This window comes from Esox lucius, chromosome 10, assembly GCF_011004845.1.
Source record: "Esox lucius isolate fEsoLuc1 chromosome 10, fEsoLuc1.pri, whole genome shotgun sequence".
Classification (NCBI taxonomy): domain Eukaryota; kingdom Metazoa; phylum Chordata; class Actinopteri; order Esociformes; family Esocidae; genus Esox; species Esox lucius.
Genome location: NC_047578.1, coordinates 18,884,296 through 18,903,549, shown reverse-complemented (window position 1 = coordinate 18,903,549; position 19,254 = coordinate 18,884,296). Strand labels below are relative to the sequence as shown.

The window sequence follows — 19,254 nt, the reverse complement described above, 5'->3', positions numbered from 1 at the left end:
TTAGCTGGACAATATTAAACTTGATCAATGGGTTGGCACAGAATTTATCTAAATCATAAAACACATTTGCATTTCCTGTAGTAACATATTTAGCAGCCACATAATAGTTAAATTAAGATCATACAGTTGATTACACTTAAATGACATTGAGGATCCCATGGAACTGAATGGGTAAACAAGGCACTTGTAATACAATAGTTCTGGGTTTGATTCCCATGAGGGTTCATTACTGTAAGAAATTCTGGATGTCTGCTAATGATACCTTTGATCTGAGATCCCAATATGAATATTATTCAGTGTGAAGTTCTGGCTTCCCAACTCATGTTCATTTCTCTAATGAGACTCACAGCTGCCTGCACCCAGAGGATTTGAGGCTGGGACATTGTGACCTGTGAGGGTGAAACTCAGATTTGCATGAGCAGGATGACTGTAACGCTCCCATAGTAGAACAGCACAAGATGTTCATCTGTCCCCAGAGACTTCTAGTGAGTTTAGAGCATGAGGCTTCAGTATTAGTATATCATGAAAACCAGTGTGGGTTTTATATTAGAACATACAGCTTCAGTTTTAGTATATGATAATAAAGACCATTGAGTTTAAAGATCCTGGTTTCTGTATCAGCAGTTTATAGGAAGAACTTTGTGAACTACAGAACATTGTTCATTGTTTAAATAATTTCCAATTGTTGGGCTGTTCATATTTGCTGAAATAAACAAGGAAACTTAAACCATTCATGAAGAATTCTTATTTCTATTTTATTCAACAGTGATGTCCAAGGACGTGGTTATGATTGCAAACACCTTTACAATTGTATTGTTACAACATATAAGCCAAGATGCAAATACATTAAAACATGATATGAAAAGGCCATGAAAATAAATGGTAAAAGCTCCATGCAGCTGGATGAAGGATTCAGAGGAGGAGCTCATTCAGAACAGTGGTCTCTCCTCAGTGTCTCAGAGAGAGGAGCCTGGGAGCCCTGGTTGGCCTCACAGGTCACAGAGCCCACCTTCTTCCACTGGTCCACAGGGAGGGTCAGCGTGCTGCTCCAGCTGTAGAGGCCATTCTTGTCCAGGACCCCGGGGCTCCCCGTCACCTCCCTGGTGGTGCTGACTCCATCTACCTTCCAGTTCAGACTCCAGCCTGAGGGGAAGCCCTTGTTAGCCAGACACATGAGAGTGGCCTTTCCCTGCTGCAGCTCCACACTGGAGGGGGGAAGGACTGTCAGGGTGGGACGGACATCACCTAGAAGACAGGAAGTTAGAGAGAGACGACTGAATGAACAGACTTAGTAGACCATAATGATGCAACAGTTAACTTCAGTTATAAATTATTATTTAAAATGTTCATCAGTTTGTTCCTGTTCCTCAAACAGACTATTTAGTTGTTCTGTCACTCCTTCATTTCCCTTTGTGTCGCTACCGAAGCATGTAACTATATGAGAAGACTGAAAATAGATTATTCTAACTATTTCAGCATAATTCTTCCTCTTTCAAACTACAGTTCCTTATGAATATTCATTATTTTAGAAGACATTGCACAAAATATATTTACAATTCTTGTTTAATTATTAGAATATCTGTTAAAAATAAGAATGCTGATTATTTATGTTCTGGTTGACTGTAGCAATACAACTGTAAAATTAGAAGACAGATTAAATCATTGGACTGTTTTTCTGACTATTAAAGGATTATGAGTACATTTATATTGCCATTTGACTATATTGCAATACAGAGCAGGACTTTGCAAGATTGCATAATTGCAATAGATGGGAAATTCTGAAGAAAATAAAAACAAAGTACCACCTTGCAGCAGTAAAAGTCGATTTTAGTTGATTAGATTATAAAAATCCAATATATATCAAGAAGATAAAATACATGTTATCATACTATCTCATTAATCTTAATCATGAAAGGTTTTTTAGTAAAACCATGACTGTTTCTGTTATTATTGAAAGAAAATGATTAAGTTTAACATATTTTGTTAGATTCATAGGAACATTTGGTCTTTGATTTGAAACAGAGTTTCTTAACTCCACATTCAACTAGGTTTTAAACAAAAGTATGTTCTGCTTTAACCAGATATTGACTTCTATGAAGAGAATACCTATTTAACAAACACAATGTAATAATCCATCGTTTTAAGTGGTTTCTCATTTTACAAGAGTATTAGTGTTTCTGAATGAATAAAATACATCAATAATAAATCAAATATATTACAAAGTACACTTAATTTAATATATATTGAATTATTTGATATAGTATGGGTAAGTGCTTACTTCCAATGTCCAGTCTAGTGCCTCCACCAAAAGTGTACCACAGTGATACAAAGTCATTCAGTGGCCGTACAAAAACCTTTGACTCTACAGACACAACTCTGCCACTTTGAAAAGCTCAATTTAGCCAAACCTCTCAGTTTTACACACTTGTAATAAATACACACTGTCAACACTGTTAGATACATTAAATATTATTAATTTAAAATGTACAATTCTCAATGCAAATAAAGGAATCACAATGACTCCTAAATTACTGCTTTTGTACTTTTAATTTTTAGGGAGTTACAAATAAAAATATTTATATGAGATTTATATTTTTTGTTTATATTTCAGTCAAGTGAAATCAAAGTTTTATCAAAGTTTTATGTGACGACTTACTAAGACTTACTACAACACAGTTTGGTTCCTCCACCAGAAGTTCACCAGAGTAATTAAGTATCTTGCTGTACAAAAACCTCCCTACAGACACAGAGGGTAACAGAGACACTGGACTGCTAAATAACTCCTCATTACTCCTTTATCACTGAGTGTACCTACTGGTACACTCTGGAACTTCAGTGGTATTGAAAGTACTGAGGACTAAATTGATACAGTAACTCAACCCATTGAATCAACTCATCATACAATTAAAATAGAAGGGAGGCGCAAATGTAATATTAATTCAACATAAATAAAGAGGATTAAACAATCACACTGAGTTTTCGTGACATTTAATTTGGCTTTATTACCCTGTCTCAACGCACCTCATCTGGAGATCTGACCCCCGTTCAAAAGTCTGCATACTGTGGATAATTAATTTATTATATCATTATTTATTCATTATTCTGTTAGAAGGTCTTTGTAATCTGTATGCTTGAAACATTACGTATACTAATAGACTTGTCTTTCCTTATCAGCAACTCATGATGTCTCTAGGACATGGGCCTAGCAGAAACCACTAGAAGAATTCTCCCTTTTCTTAATAGCAGCAGTAGGGCTCCAGCTCCTTGTATTATAGAGGTGAACAGGACTCTATTCCTTATGGAGAGAGCTGGGTTAGCAAAACCACTAATAGTAACATGCCCCTGCTGTCGTGTGTGAGCTTTCATCAAGTTGTCTGGTCAACCGACATTCTATGATTACCTATATCTCCTGGATCTATGTCTGTATGCAAACCTTGCATTCCCTAGGCTCCATCACAGCAAAAACAATTCTTTGTATGTACATTTTGCAAGTGCTGATGTTGTCACCTGTCCAGATGAAAAGGAATATAAGTTTGAAACTTGGCATTGTAAAAGGAGAACAACTGTCATGACACTACTCTGTGTTGGTCTCTGTATTTGTACTTGTTTTATCATTATGCTTGTGTCCATATATACAATTAAACCTGAAATAACTGTTATGCTAACAACTGACGAGTAATACTTGATAAATTGCAAATATTCTCCATCTTCCACAATTTGGCACCCCAGATGGGCCGTCAATATCTCCATGGCAACGGTGTCCGTTTTACAACTCTCTCAGGCTGTCTGAACTACATGCACCATAAAGTGAAGCCTTTTGATTTTTTGCAGTAGTTAATATCAGTCTGTTTGGAGAGTTGCATTATTCACACCGAACTGGGAGTGACAAAGTCAATTTATTCAAGCAACATAACAGTCGATCACGGATGTGGCATTTGTTGTTTCATTGTAATATTGTATTGTACAAGATGTAATATATAGAAAACCCTTCGATAAAAGTTAAAGAACAAAAAAAGAGATGAGATTAGAAACTGAGATGAAACCGTTGATGTAACTTTGTAATTGATGTGACAACATGCTATATGATTTGGAGTAATGATCATTTACAGAGATACCAAAACTTAAATTAGTATAGCCTATCTGAGATTTCCAAGATTCTGTTTGTAAGGGAATAACTACTGTAATTCAAGATTCCCAAGAACCTATAAGAGGGAAATTATAACCATTTGAAGGTGAACCGACTGGTTCTCAACTGTTATTAAGGTGGTTAGAGTCCACTAAGGGTGGTTACAGTCCCCCTTGCATGACAGGTGTGTGGAACAAAACGTTTTGGGTCACATTACTCCCCTTGGTGGGTTGCAGAAGCGGCGTCTGGAGAATCCCTATAGCCAAGCCAAGGCCGGTCCTAAGGGAATATTTAAGAAAAATCTGTTATATCCAAGATGCATTAGGTGAGCAGCAAAATAAAATATCTACACTGTTAACAGAAGTTTGAATGGCCGGCATTGAATGGGTGTTTGAGTGAGCGAGCGATTGAGTAAGTAATGTGTGTGCGCTCAACGCAGTGAGGCTTGGGATATTGAAGAACTTACATAACTGTCATGGGGAAATCCATGTGTGAAACCATTGCAAATACACCACTGTACTTGTTTTATTGCTATGATCTGTGTTCTGTTAGAAAACAGTAGCAACAGGCAGATACCAAAGACAGCTATATTTGGGAGCATATGGAACTTTTTCTAAGACACTTCAAGCACTGACACCGCCATAGCAAATTATATGCCAAGTATGCTGGTGATTTTCACTTAATCTTGCCTATTTGAAGATATTTTGAAAGTTATTATTGTCCTATTGTCCTTATTTTAGAGATGTAAATCAAGTAAGTGATTAAAAACATTGTAACGTTTAGAGTAGAACAGGATCCAAGCGCGAACACGAAGTGCAAAGAAAAGGCTTTTAATCAGGGAAAAAACACAAGGAACCAAAAACACACAAGGAACAGTCAGGCAGGAAAACCAAGGACTGGTGGAGGGGACCGACATAAATGAAGCATACAACACAATGACTGACAAAGTTAACAGAAGAGGGCAAACTATAGGGAGCTAACGAGAACTAAACGACAAACAGGTGAAACCTATCAGGACCAAAAAATTTAACTAATTATCACAAAAAGCTAACCTTATCACAACTACTCCAAGCCTGGGCAGTCTTTGTCACTCAGATTTAGGCCATTTAAATAAAAATATTTTTTTTTATTTTAAAAAGGGTAAACGTACGGGTCCATACGCTTAACTCATCTGGTGACAAACAAACCTTGGTGAAAGCCGGCAAACGGTATTGCTTGGTAATAGACAAACTTCAAAGTTGGGTGGTGTTCAGAATCCCAGGAGGAAGACAAATTCAAGCACAGAGCGCTGGTTCAATAGAGGCAACCGTCTCATCTCATTTTCATCCGCTTATCCGGTATCGGGTCGCGGGGGCAGCAGCTCCAGCAGGGGACCCCAAACTTCCCTTTTCCCAAGCCACATTTGCCAGCTCTGACTGGGGGATCCCAAGGCGTTCCCAGGCCAGTGTCGAAATATAATCTCTCCACCTAGTCCTGGGCCTACCCCGAGGTCTCCTCCCAGCTGGACGTGCCTGGAACACCTCCCTTGGGGAGACGTCCTGGGAGCATCCTTACCAGATGCCTGAACCACCTGTCGATGCAAAGGACCAGCGGCTCTACTCGGAGTTCCTCATGGATGGCTGAGCTTCTCTATCCCTAAGGGAGAAGCCAGCCACCCTTCTGAGAAAACCCATTTCAGCCGCTTGTACTCGCGATCTAGAGGCAACCGTACAAAACGTTAATACAAGAGAATTGTCAGTCAAAACAGGTAATGGTCAAAACCAGGAGAGTCCAACCAGCGTAGGCGAAGGTACAGGAGGAGTAAGGCAATGCTCGTGGTCAGAGAACTGGCTGAAGGTCGAGGTAAGGATCTCTGTAGCGAAGGCACAAGAGGATTAGGCAGAAACGTGATCAGTGAGGGAGGACAAAAGGCGATTCGGTACACGGAAGACAAACTGTAAACCGCTACGATCAGGACTGGAGCTGGACTGCAAAATAATATCTCGCGAGGTCTGAATAGAACTAAATAGCGGTGCTGATGGATAACAGGTGAGTGAACAGGTGACTAGAATTCCGGTGATTGGGATCTGTGGAGCGAGTTGCAGTTGCTGTTTTGATGTTGCTGCTGAGGGAGCAAGCCGGTACGTGGCGTCACAGGTGGAAGCTTTTCCAAAACAAAACAATGACTGTTGTGAAATGTTTTATGAGAGAGGTCATACCAAGGTTTGGGGATGACCCCAGAAATTCTTCCATCTGATCAAGGGAACTGAAGAAGTATCTGTAAACCGGTTGTTCCCAATTTAGGTAAAATATTCTCTACTGTCTCTATAAGAAAAATGGATGACTAAATAAACAATGGAATGGTCTGCTATATTAACAGTAAGCTGGATATTTGGATTTTATTTGACTTCTGTGATTTAAAATGCTGCAATATAAACATGCTGGTTAAAACTAATTAGGAAGGGATTTCTGTATGTGTTTACAAATCCAGACGTGCAGACCCAATGTTAAACCCCACGTCGTCACAAATACCTTTAGGTGAGGTCATTCGGGTACATAAAACATACTTAGATCTTGGAGTTGTAGTAACAATGTATTTCTCCCCTCAGCGTGGAGAGAGGGGTGTCCACATGACATGCGTTTGATTGGTCAGTATGTGGGTGGAAAATGGGGGAGAAGAACTTTGTTAACTAATATATAGAAGAATGAGGTGGAGTAGGAGTTATCAGGTCTATGATAAACTGAAGCAGTTGAGAGGAATTTGTGGTATCTCTATGGGCATTTTCTCATATTTTATTTGGCAAGCTAGCCAGGAGACTGTTGTTTTGTCTTTTATTTTGTTCCTAAATGACCCAGTCTGGTTCAGAAAGTGTTGTTTGTTTTTATTGGCCAGTATGGGTTAGATAGGCTCTAAAAAACATGCATTTTCTTCAAAAAAGTCTCCTCAATCAGAACATATATCAATTGGATAGGATTTTGAATTGTTGCCTGGAGTATTTTAGAGGGTACATATTTGAATCATGATCTTAAGTGAGCCTATTTTGCATTGATAACAACTTTTCACATTACACATCTACAGTTAAATGATCAAAGGGATACTTAAATTTCATTTTAAATTTAAAATTTTTGTAAAAATCAAAGTAAAAAATAGGAGAGGTCCAAGGCTGGACCATTGACATCAGCCAGGAGCTGAACTCTATGAAAGAGAGGTAACCATCTGGACTGACTCATAGGAACAGGGACTCTCGACTACGGGACTTTGGGGTCATAGGGGGGTACAGCATAGACAGTAGTGGACACACATCAAATGTGGGACACCAAAATGGCTGCCAACATCACAAGAGGGAAACAGTAACATCAATAAGGCTTTAAAGCACCGCAGTTTTCCCAAGGAACAAGTAGGAAGGTTGGATGAATGGAGAGGACCATGCAACACAACAGACTCCAACACCAGCCAGGAGCCAATCGTCAGGACAAGGGGAGATCAGGGAGCAGAAGGGAGTTGGACTTTCATTTCTTAATTATTTTATTTGTATTTTTAATCAGGGTCTTAGCAATTCACTGGCAAAACCCTACTACATTTCTTTATTTGGTATTTCTTCACTATTATTATTCTTTTAGCCAATTTTGGTCTTTTGTATTTTGGCCGTATATTTGTATTTTTGCTTTGCAAAACAATACCCATATAGCATCAAAAGACCAGTCTTTATTTATGTTGATATTTTTAACTTACTATCCATAAAAAATATAGAGAGAGAAGTCATAAATCTTTGATAATTACACAAAAAAACACATTTTGTATTTTTTCTAAATGTGTCATCGTCTGAAGAAATTGTAAAACCCTTGTGATAATTTTACACAACTCAGGTATTTCTTTGTAACATTCAGTCCCACCTTTTAATTATTAGTTGAGTATTATGTTTAGTATAATTTATTTGTATTTTTAGTATTGCAGTAGCCTTTATATTAGGAGAATATGTAAACTGATGCAATGTTTTGTCTTCTCCTTTCTCCTGTAAGGACTGTGTGACAGACCTCTAGCTCAATGCAAGGACACGAATTGGGAACAATCATTTGAAGTGAAACCTCCCTTTCCCTTTGGTACCTTCTGAGTTCCAGGATCAGATTCATGGCATAACAGACATTTTGCTGGGGAAAAGGCAGAAGGCCTGACCTCTTTGTTGTGTCTGGAACACATCTCCAATCAACGGTGAGACAGAACAGCACAACTTGAAATTGAACCTTGAGCCTTGTGCCCAACAGCAACAGATCTGAGGCACTGAGTGGCTTGCTATAGAAGGAGATGAGACTGTTTATACAGCATCAAGATCAAGGCAGAGAGGCCTTTGTGTCGATAAGTCAACGGACAAGAACAACAACAGGACAATGTGCCAGGTGAAGGGAGAGGACTAGGGAGGAACTTCACACTTACATTTAGACTTTGACATGCATTGGTAGAGAGGTTGTGTTATACTAGATCAAAGTGGAGCGGGAGATCAAAACCTGTAACTAAAATGTATTAGCTAAATTAATATTCAAAAGCTAGAGGCATGAAAACGGTGGAAAACAGTGGAAAACGTAACTGATCCAGGTTCCTGCGAAGGAAGCAACAACTAACAGGTCACTGCAGTTGTCCTGAATGGATGACAAGACAGATCTACGTCTCAAGGAAAGACACCTGGATCCAGGCCAGCCAACATTTACCAGATCAGAACAACATTCCAGCTCTAGGAAGTACGAACATCAGCGGACCCACCAACCCAAACAACCAGACAACTCAGAGGGCCTCATCAGAAATGAAAGGGAGAACCGGACATTATCATTAGTAACTGCCCTCACAACACCCACTAGAAGCTGAAACACACACACACTCCACACCGAGTTCATTGAAGAAGGGGAAAGACCGAATGGGAAAAGCATATAATTTTAACTGACATTAGTCAACAACAACAAAAGATTTGTTAAAATGTAATTTTCTGAAAGCATCCCAAGCATGGCTGCAACAGAGTATGTGTAGATGACAACTTAGACTTCCCTCATTGGTTTTACTCAGTGTAAAGGTCTATTACCATCACTGAAAAAAGGAGAGGAAACAACAGGGATAAATGAACTTTAGTAAAAATGTCATTTTGTGAATGACAGAAGGGAGAACGGGTTATTCTATGTCTGCTAATGATTCTTCTATGCTTGTGGTGCAGAATTGACATCCACAGAAACACCCCTGATCAGTTTAATATATTAATGTGAAAACAATCTAACATTTGATCTGTAACCTTGAGGAAAACCTTCACTCTGCCTGTTTCATACCCACTGATTTTTACTTACAAGGCCAAACTTTCAAGGGTATGTAAACTTTTAATCAGGGCCATTTGGGTGATTTCTGTTATCATTATGATTGTTAAAGGAGCCAAACAACTAAGAGATCATGAATGTCTTCCTATGATCACTATCCTTAAATAAGACATTTACCAATCAAAGACATTTCCCAATCAATGCAAAAATGTCAAAAATGTTGCCAGGCTATCCAAACTTATGAGCACAACTGGTGTTAACCCCTAAGGGACTGTAAGGTTCTGTTCTGTTTGGTTTGGCTTTGGTTTGTGAATGTAGACTGTTGTGTTTGGTTTTTGCCTTTTGTTCTGGTATTCACCCTGTCCTTGTCTTCATTGTTTCCACCTGGGCCTTGTTTGCGCCCTCGTTGTGTCCCTATTTAAGGTCCTCCTGCCATGGTGTTTCTTGTTGGTCATTGTCCTCAGTGTATGTGATGTTGATGGGTCCTGTTCCTGCAGTTCGGTCCCTTTTATTTTTGTACTTTGAGTTCATTAAACACCCTTTTGCCTTTTTGGAATCCTCTACACCTGTGTCCCCCTTCCCATGCTCAACAGTGACAGCAACGGTAGGAGTCAGTGACCCCACCTTGTCAGAAATCACCTCCAGTCCCGTTCAAAATGACTCTAAAGAGGGGGGGGGTGCTCACTCTCATTTAATAGGCAATAAAATAGGTGCCAGTGTATCACTACTGTCTTCACTGTTATGCAAATTGAGGTTTTGCATATCTGTCATGTCTCACTGCTCCACACACTTAAAGAGTCCAGTGTTGATCAGTGACTGTTCAGTCCTTTCAGAGACACTGACACACAGTACAATGATGATGATGTCACTGATTCTACTGGGGACCCTGGGGCTCCTTGTTCAGGGTAAGAGACACTTTGACCAACTTAGATTCATTCATCATGGGACTTGGTTCACACAGACACATTGTTAATGATTGTATGTATATGGATTATTGGTGTTTACATTTGGACATCAGATGCTTTGGTAGATGGTAGATATTTGATCATTTGATAACCAAACTTACCATTTTTTCATATTAATTTTTCAGAATCTTCAGCAGATATAATCCTGACCCAATCTCCAAAATCTCGGTCTGTTAGTCCAGGAGAGACTGTGTCCATCACCTGTTCAACCAGTACAAGTGTTGGTTCTGAACTCGACTGGTACCTTCTAAAACCTGGAGAAGCTCCTAAACTTCTAGTTTATCATGCTACAAACCGTCAGTCAGGGATTCCAGATCGTTTCAGTGGGAGTGGATCTGGTTCTCAATTCACTCTGACCATCAGTGGAATCCAGGGTGAAGATACAGGAGATTATTACTGTCAGCAGGATTACAGCCTCCCGTTCACACAGTGTTAGAGCGTCGTACAAAAACCTCTCTCAGTTAAAGAGGAACTTCTCTGAATCAACAGGTGTAATGCTATAAGAAAATTACAGAAACGAATGTTACTTTTCCAGAATACAATGGAATACAACACAAAAATGTATCTAAACTTCACAATTTAACATTTGTTTTAAATGTCATTATTTTAGTAAATGACAGAACAAACAAACACACTGGGACCACCACAGGATTCAGATCTGTAAAATATGATTTATTTTCAGCTACTCTCCAGCTGATCCCCGGTGGGCACAAACTGGTTGAATCAAGTTGTAAATATTCCTGTTCATTTCTGTTAAAAAATTCAATGCTATGACAGTCAGTGACTAAGACTGATTCCACATTGAGTTTGTTAGTTATCTGTTTGACCAACTGGAGAAAAACAACTAGATATTTAAATTATGATGGACAGTTATTCTTTTAATCAACTATTTATTATATTTTTTCCATTTCAACCTCTCTATACTATCCAACCCTGACAGATTGACTGAAGGTTAAACTACATTCACATTAACCAGACCATCTTATCCAAAACAGCTTTTAGTAACAAATGCATACAGATTCTATGGAAATCCCAGTGGAAATGTAACCCACAACCCTGTCATAGCAAGCACTGTGTTCTAACAACTCAACTACAAAACACCCAGTGCCTCATTAAAATAATTATTATACAGTACTTGTAAGTCACAAATAAATGTATCTGTTCTGTAGGATCAAATTTGACCAGTTTTGTCACAGCAAAATAATCCTGTGAGAAACTGATTTTAACAGTCTTCTTTGTTTATTAATCTGTGGTCAGGCAATAAGCTTGCAAACATAGAGCTGTGACACACTGTCTGAAAATTATACTTTAATGCTTTTACTTAAAGAGGTTTGATCATAAATGAAGCCATTGAGGGTTCTCTGTAACTCAACTGGTAGAGCAAAGGACCTGGGTAACAATAGATTTTGAGAATCCCAAAAGTGTGTGTGGATGGTCTGTGCCACAGTGTGGTTTGGTTTTAACCGCACGGAAGGCCCTGCCATGGGTGGTGAAAACTGCCCAGCACATCACTGGTGCCCAGTTCCATCTACGTAACCCTGCTGAACTCTGTGACCCATCACTATCAATACCCACCCGCCCAACGCTTAGTACTGCCTTGTACTTGTTGTACTGTTTCTCCTATGAATTTCCATATTTCGAGAAACCAAATATTCACTGCACTCTTTTTTTTCAACATGGTTAGCTACAGTATTTCTCTTCTTGATCACTTGATGCTGAAATGATAGGTCACCTTTAACCTTGTCCTCCGAAGACATCTCATGAGCAATTAGCCATTCATGGAGATGTTAGAAGAGTTAAAGTTTAAAACTACAACTGCAGTTTAACCAGATGATGCTGCACTCACTCTAGCTTGACCCAGAGGTCCATAAGTGAGAGAGTTGTGAGCGTAGAGAGAAAGTCCAACAATTCCTTCCAACACATTTTGGATATTTACGTTGTTCCCCTTTAACTATTCAGAGGTCATATTATTAAACTGCCAGTATTTAGTCATTTCAATGGGTTGGCAGGGAATTTATGTGAAACAGTAAACGCATCTGTATTTCCTGTACTGCAGTGACAATTTTAGCAGCAATATAGTATATTTAAATAAAGATCCTACAGTTGATTATAAATAAAAGACATTGAGGATCCCATGTTGATCAATTGGTAACAAGGTACTTGCAACACAATAGTATTGGGTTTGATTCCCATGAGGGGTCAGTACTGTAAATCACTCTGGATATCAGCTAATGATACTTTTGATCTGAGTTCCCTATATGAATATTATTCAGTGGGAAGTCTGGCTTCCCAACTCATGTTCATTTCTCTAATGAGACTCACAGCTGCTTGTACCCAGAGGATTTGAGGCTGGGACATTGTGACCTGTGAGATTGAAACTCAGATTTGCATGAGCAGGATGACTGTAACGCACCCATAGTAGAGCAGCACCAGATGTTCATCTGTCCCCAGAGACTTCTAGTGAGTTTAGAGCATGAGGCATCAGTATTAGTATATCATGATAACCAGTGTGGGTTTTACTTTAGAGTACACAGCTTCAGTTTTAGTATATAATCATAAAGACCAGTGATTTTAAATATCCTGGTTTGTGTATCAGCAGTTTTTAGGAAGATCTTAGTGAACTACAGAACGTAATTACTAAGTGTATGAATAATTTCCTATTTGTTTTGCTGTTCATACTATCAGAAATAAATAAGGAAACTTATACCATTCATAAATAAGTCTAATTTCAATTTTATTCAACAGTGATATCCAGGGAAGTGGGAATGATTGCAAAAACCTTTATAATTATATGTTGCAACATAAAATAATTTTCAGCCAAGAAGCAAATACATTAAAACATGATATGAAAAGGCCATGAAAATAAATGCAGCTGGATGAAGGATTCAGAGGAGGAGCTCATTCAGAACACTGGTCTCTCCTCAGTTTCTCGGAGAGAGGAGACTGGGAGCCCTGGGTGGCCTCACAGGTCACAGAGCCCACCTTCCTCCACTGGTCCCCAGGGAGGGTCAGCGTGCTGCTCCAGCTGTAGAGGCCATTCTTGTCCAGGACCCCAGGGCTCCCCGTCACCTCCCGGGTGGTGCTGACTCCATCTACCTTCCAGTTCAGACTCCAGCCTGAGGGGAAGCCCTTGTTAGCCAGACACATGAGAGTGGCCTTTCCCTGCTGCAGCTCCACACTGGAGGGGGGAAGGACTGTCAGGGTGGGACGGACATCACCTAGAAGACAGGAAGTTAGAGAGAGACGACTGAATGAACAGACTTAGTAGACCATAATGATGCAGGCCTTTTACATGTTAAAATAGTTTTAATTTATTCTTGTGTTCATCTGTTGGTTTCTGTTCCTCAGACACTTTTTTCTTTGTCAACCATTCACTTCCTTTTAATTGGCTAATGAAGAATAAAAAAATAAAATAAAAAATATTTCGCCATACTCTTTTTTGTTAGTAGATCAAATAATAATCAGTGTTGTATATTCATTTCAATATATTCATAAGAAAAGCCACAACATTGCACTGAAGGAATGTAACATGAATCTATCCTAAAACTGTAATGATTCGCACTCACATGTTGTCTGTTGACTCAATGTAACTGACTCAATTTGGTTAAATGTGTATTTTTTAAGTTGGATTTTACCTATTGAAAATAATATCTGTTCAAATAAAATATTAAACAAAATGGAAAAATGAAACAACACTGCAGTATAAGGAGTCGATTTTTGTAAAACGTAATCACACATTTAATATTTTAAAAACAAATATTTCAATATTATAGAGATGAATTAAGACATAATTTTCAGGCCAGGTTCTCCCTGCACCCACTCAAAAAAGCTTAAACTTCAAGTTTTAACAAAGTTTTAACTTTTTTGAAGTGAAGACTGCATTGTTTTCTAAGGACATTGTCCTGTTAGAATATATAAAATATTCTGAATGCAGAAATCATGTTGATTCAAAAAGAGTTGCAACACTAACAAATATATATTCATTTAAACATCTTTTTTGTCAACAGTTATTATATATTCTGTAGGCTAATTACTTACTTCCAACGTCCAGTCTAGTGCCTCCACCAAAAGTGAGCCACAGTGATACAAAGTCATTCAGTGGCCGTACAAAAACCTCTGACACTACAGACACAACTCTGCCACTTTGAAAAGCTCAATTTAGCCAAACCTCTCAGTTTTACACACTTGTAATAAATACACACTGTCAACACTGTTAGATACATTAAATTTTACTAATTTAAACTTACATTTTACAATTCTCAAGGCAAATAAAGGAATCACAATGTCTCCTAAATAACTGCTTTTCTACTTTTAATTTGAGGGAGTACTCTTTGAAAAGAGCTACATTTAGCCAAATCACTATAAAACTGCAAACAATTATTCTGTTTGAATTTTTTTATTAAAATACACACCATATAAGTAATCTTTAATACATTAAATATTTTGTATACATTTACATTTTTCACTTCAAATTGTAAATGAAGACAACATAAAGTCTCCAAATAATATAGATCCTACATTTCTACTTTATATGATGAAGTTGAAAGACTGTGCATTGCATTTTCAATATCAGAAGTCATAATATAGATTAAAGACTTACTGCTAACATGCCACTAGAGTTCCTCAACCAACGGTCCACCACAGTAATGTACTCACTGTACAATAACCTGCTCACAGACAATAAGGGGAATAGTAACAGAAACATGGAACTGATCATTAAGGCCTCATTAATGCTTTCTAACAGATGCCCCCTACTGGTTCACTCTGGAACTTCAGTAGATTGGACATGTTCCCCAATGAACTTTCTACTACTGTAAACTATGCTGATCATGTCTCATCATATTGTATCATCACATCATACCATTACATTAAAAACACCTCAATATATAATGTGTTTAATATTAATTGCTGTCCAATGAGTTCACCACTTCCTATGACCTAATTCATGAATGGATTTATACACAATACACATGAAATGTAATGCTAATGTATAATTAGTGACAATAAGATATATGCATGTGTTAGTACTGATCATTAGGGCTGTTATGGTCATGTTATATTGATCAGTGGTATGGATTGACCACTCTCTACTGGCCTCAGGTTTGTTGGGGAGAACCAGAGCTCCCGACAGTTGTCAGTCTTGTATCAGTGATGGTCTGGTTTTTCATAATTAGATTCCTGGCCCTCTCTGTATTTACAACTGGACCAAGAAATGTAATGATAATGTGGTATGTTTGTTCCCTTTCTTCTCCACATGTTCCTCTTGCCATCACTCTGGTACATGATCCTCTTTTTCCTCAACAATACCTTTTCCCAAAACTCTGCAGGTTCTATTTGAAATTCTAATCAGACCTTGAACATTGCAGTCCAGCTTCTGTAGTTCAGATGGTGAAGTCTGCATGTATCTGTTCCTGAAGCATAAAAAATCCTGAACTGTATTCCTGCTGAGTTGGACTGTTGTTCATTTTTTGCGTGTGTCCGTAGGCGATTCACTCTGATTTATCTGCCACATGATAGCCAACATGACATTTGCAGTTTTTGGTTGTCGAACAGAAGCACCAGACTCCAAATGCATAGACTAGAATTACGGCATTGACAGCTTTGTAGTGTGTGCTAAAGGACCAATCACACTGTGAAGTAATTTAACCAAATACTTTTGAAACCCTAACGGGGGATGTCCACAGCGTGTTGTAAATCTGATTGGTTCATCCAATATGTCCCCATTTGAAGAGGCCAATCACAGCAGCAGCTTTCCAATTCTGGGGGATATTAGATATTGTAGTGAGAGTTTGAACAGGTGGGCAATAGGAGCAGCAGAAATATTGTAAAGGTGGACAGCTTGTGAAATAATGAGTTCAGATCATAGAGCACAGCAGACAGTCAATTGTCCTCCCCCAGTTTCCTTAATATGTTCCTCAATTGCAATTATTGGAACAAACTACATTTAATGATCTCTAAGTAATTCCTAGATTAATGCACAATCAACATACTGCTACTTCCACTCGTATGCAGAGAGGTGTTTTTAGAAGCAGGGATGTCACTAGACCTACAGTGGCGAGAACGAGTATTTGATACACTGCCGATTTTGCAGGTTTTCCCACTTACAGAGCATGTAGAAGTCTGTATTTTTATCATAGTGTGGCAGATTACAAGGAGACACCCCCGAGCCTTATATGGACTTCCTCTTCCGACACAGACAGGCTGGGATTAATTGGGTAATTAGGTATTGGAGGGTAAAAGGGAAGCAGCTAGTTTTAGGGAGAGAGAGAGGATAGAAGAAGGTGGGACAGCGTGAAGAGAGAGGTGACGAGGAAATATAGAACTGTGTGACTACTTGGTGTGACCTGGACTGGCTGACTTACCCCCTGTGTACCGAACTGATTTGGATGAGGACCTGTTGGTGGATTACCTGTGGACTCCCTGTGGATAGAAGACGATGAGAACGGAGTGTGAACCGTGAAGCAGTGGACGGTGAAGTAGTGGTAAAATCCCCTCCTACGCTGTGAATTGTCCTTAATAAACTTGCAAACTGTGTTCAACTGTACTCCTGGTGCCGGCTTGTGTTATTGAACTGGTGACGTGGAAGCCCACACCCCCGGGCTTGCCACAATAGGTACTCTTAAACTGTGAGTGACGGAATCTAAAACAAAAATCCAGAAAATCACAAAAAAATAGATGATAGACTTTCTTTTAAAAAACTTTACTGAACTGGGAAAAAAGGAACAATTAGGTAAGGATCCTTTAAAGAAACAGGGCTTGTATGTCCTCTGCTAAAAGAAGAAAAGATGTTCAGGCTTCTTTCATGTCCGTCTTAGATAATGCTAATATTATCTACATGCACACTTCAGCAAACACATTAAAACCCCTGGATGCTATTTACCATTGAGCACTCAGGTCTATCGGTGATAGTTACAGAACTCATCACTGTATTCAATATCAACATGTGGGTTGGGCCAGATCACAGACGTGGATTGCATTAAAGACTCCAGCAGTCTCCACAGAGTTGGGTATGTTGTGAAAATTTCTAATGGGAAAGGCACAGAGACTGTAGATTATTTTCACAATTGATATGTTTTGCATATTTTTAAATGTTTTTATTTTAATTTTGTTTGTGTGCCTAACTGGACATGTAAACATGACTTCACACCGCCTCAAAAGAGGTCCAGGTCTCAGTCTATTTTCCCTGTTAAAATAATGTTTAAATGAAAATAAATGAAATAACCTTTCAGAAGGGTTCACATTGTTTTGCGTCTGAGCTACATGAAAGGAGAAATGGATAGAGAGATGTACTGCAAGTCAAAAGTTTGGACACCCTTGCCCATTAGTTTGGAAACCCTTGCCCATTAGTTTGGACACACTTGCCCATTAGTTTGGACACACTTGCCCATTAGTTTGGACACACTTGCCCATTAGTTTGGACACACTTGCCCATTAGTTTGGACACACTTGCCCATTAGTTTGGACACCATTGCCCATTAGTTTGGACACAGCCATTCAAGTGTGTCCAAACTTTTTACTAGTAGTTTATTAACCTCCTGAGAGCCTGTATCCACATATGAGGACACTGTTTTAGGCCTCCTGCACCATGTACTTCATTCTGCTTAACCTAAACCTATTGTCCTTATTGGAGGACAGTCAGTGCCATGCTTAGATAGCATACTCATATCAGGTCCACCAATCCCAAATAGTTAAGAGAAATAGAAAATGCATACATTATCAAAGCTCAGGTCTTAGGAGGTTACTATAAAATGTAACGTGTTGTTTATGTGTGGGTTATTATTATTATTATTATTATATTATTCTAATCAACTGAATTAAGTTGATTTTGTTATTTAGTTCTGTTAGGCGTAGACACTTAATCACTACTGTCTTCACTCTATGTAAATATGTTTTGCATATCTGTCATGTCTCACTGCTCCACACACTTAAAGAGTCCAGTGTTGATCAGTGACTGTTCAGTCCTTTCAGAGACACTGACACACAGTACAATGATGATGATGTCACTGATTCTACTGGGGACCCTGGGGCTCCTTGTTCAGGGTAAGAGACACTTTGACCAACTTAGATTCATTCATCATGGGACTTGGTTCACACAGATACATTGTATATGATTATATGTATTTGGGTTATGTGTTTACATTTGGACATCAGATGATTTGGTAGATGGTAGATATTTGATCATTTGATAATCAAACTTTCATATATATTTTTCAGAATCTTCAGCAGATATTATTCTGACCCAATCTCCTAAATCTCGGTCTGTTAGTCCAGGAGAGACTGTGTCCATCAGCTGTTCAACCAGTACAAGTGTTACTTATCTCCACTGGTACCTGCAAAAACCTGGAGAAGCTCCTAAACTTCTAGTTTATTATGCTACAACCCGTCAGTCAGGGATTCCAGATCGTTTCAGTGGGAGTGGATCTGGTTCTCAATTCACTCTGACCATCAGTGGAATCCAGGGTGAAGATGCAGGAGATTATTACTGTCAGCAGGGTAACAGCCTCCCGTTCACACAGTGTTAGAGCGTCGTACAAAAACCTCCCTCTGTTAAAGAGGAACTGCTCTGAATCAAAACCTACAACCTACTGTACAAAGATAATAATTAATCATTTTCCTGGTAATGTCTGTTAAAAAAACTAAAAGTTATGACAGTCCGTGAGTAGATTTTCAAAGTCATCACTGTTTTCACACGACAATTAGCTGAAATCCAATATTATGATGTGTTGTTTATTCCACATTGAGTTTGTTAGTTATCAGTTTGGCCATCTGGAGAAAACAAACTAGATGTTTACATTTTATCTGTATATATAATGAATCCTTATTCATCTCCCCAAATATTTATTATACTTTTCCTTTTCAACCTGTCTATACCATCCAATCCTGAAGAAGTGA

The 19,254-nt window shown here is 38.7% G+C and overlaps 2 gene segments (V, D, J or C); both read right to left on the bottom strand.

Annotated features, from left to right (window-relative positions):
* Positions 1-730: 730 nt before the first annotated feature.
* On the bottom strand, positions 731-3,440 carry LOC114839985. The segment is given in 3 exon segments: positions 731-1,245; positions 2,279-2,362; positions 3,434-3,440. Coding segments are annotated over 3 exon segments (411 nt in total).
* Positions 3,441-13,128: 9,688 nt separating this feature from the next.
* LOC109616179 lies at positions 13,129-14,506 on the bottom strand. The segment is given in 2 exon segments: positions 13,129-13,580; positions 14,401-14,506. A coding segment is annotated over 1 exon segment (249 nt).
* Between the last annotated feature and the right edge of the window lie 4,748 nt (positions 14,507-19,254).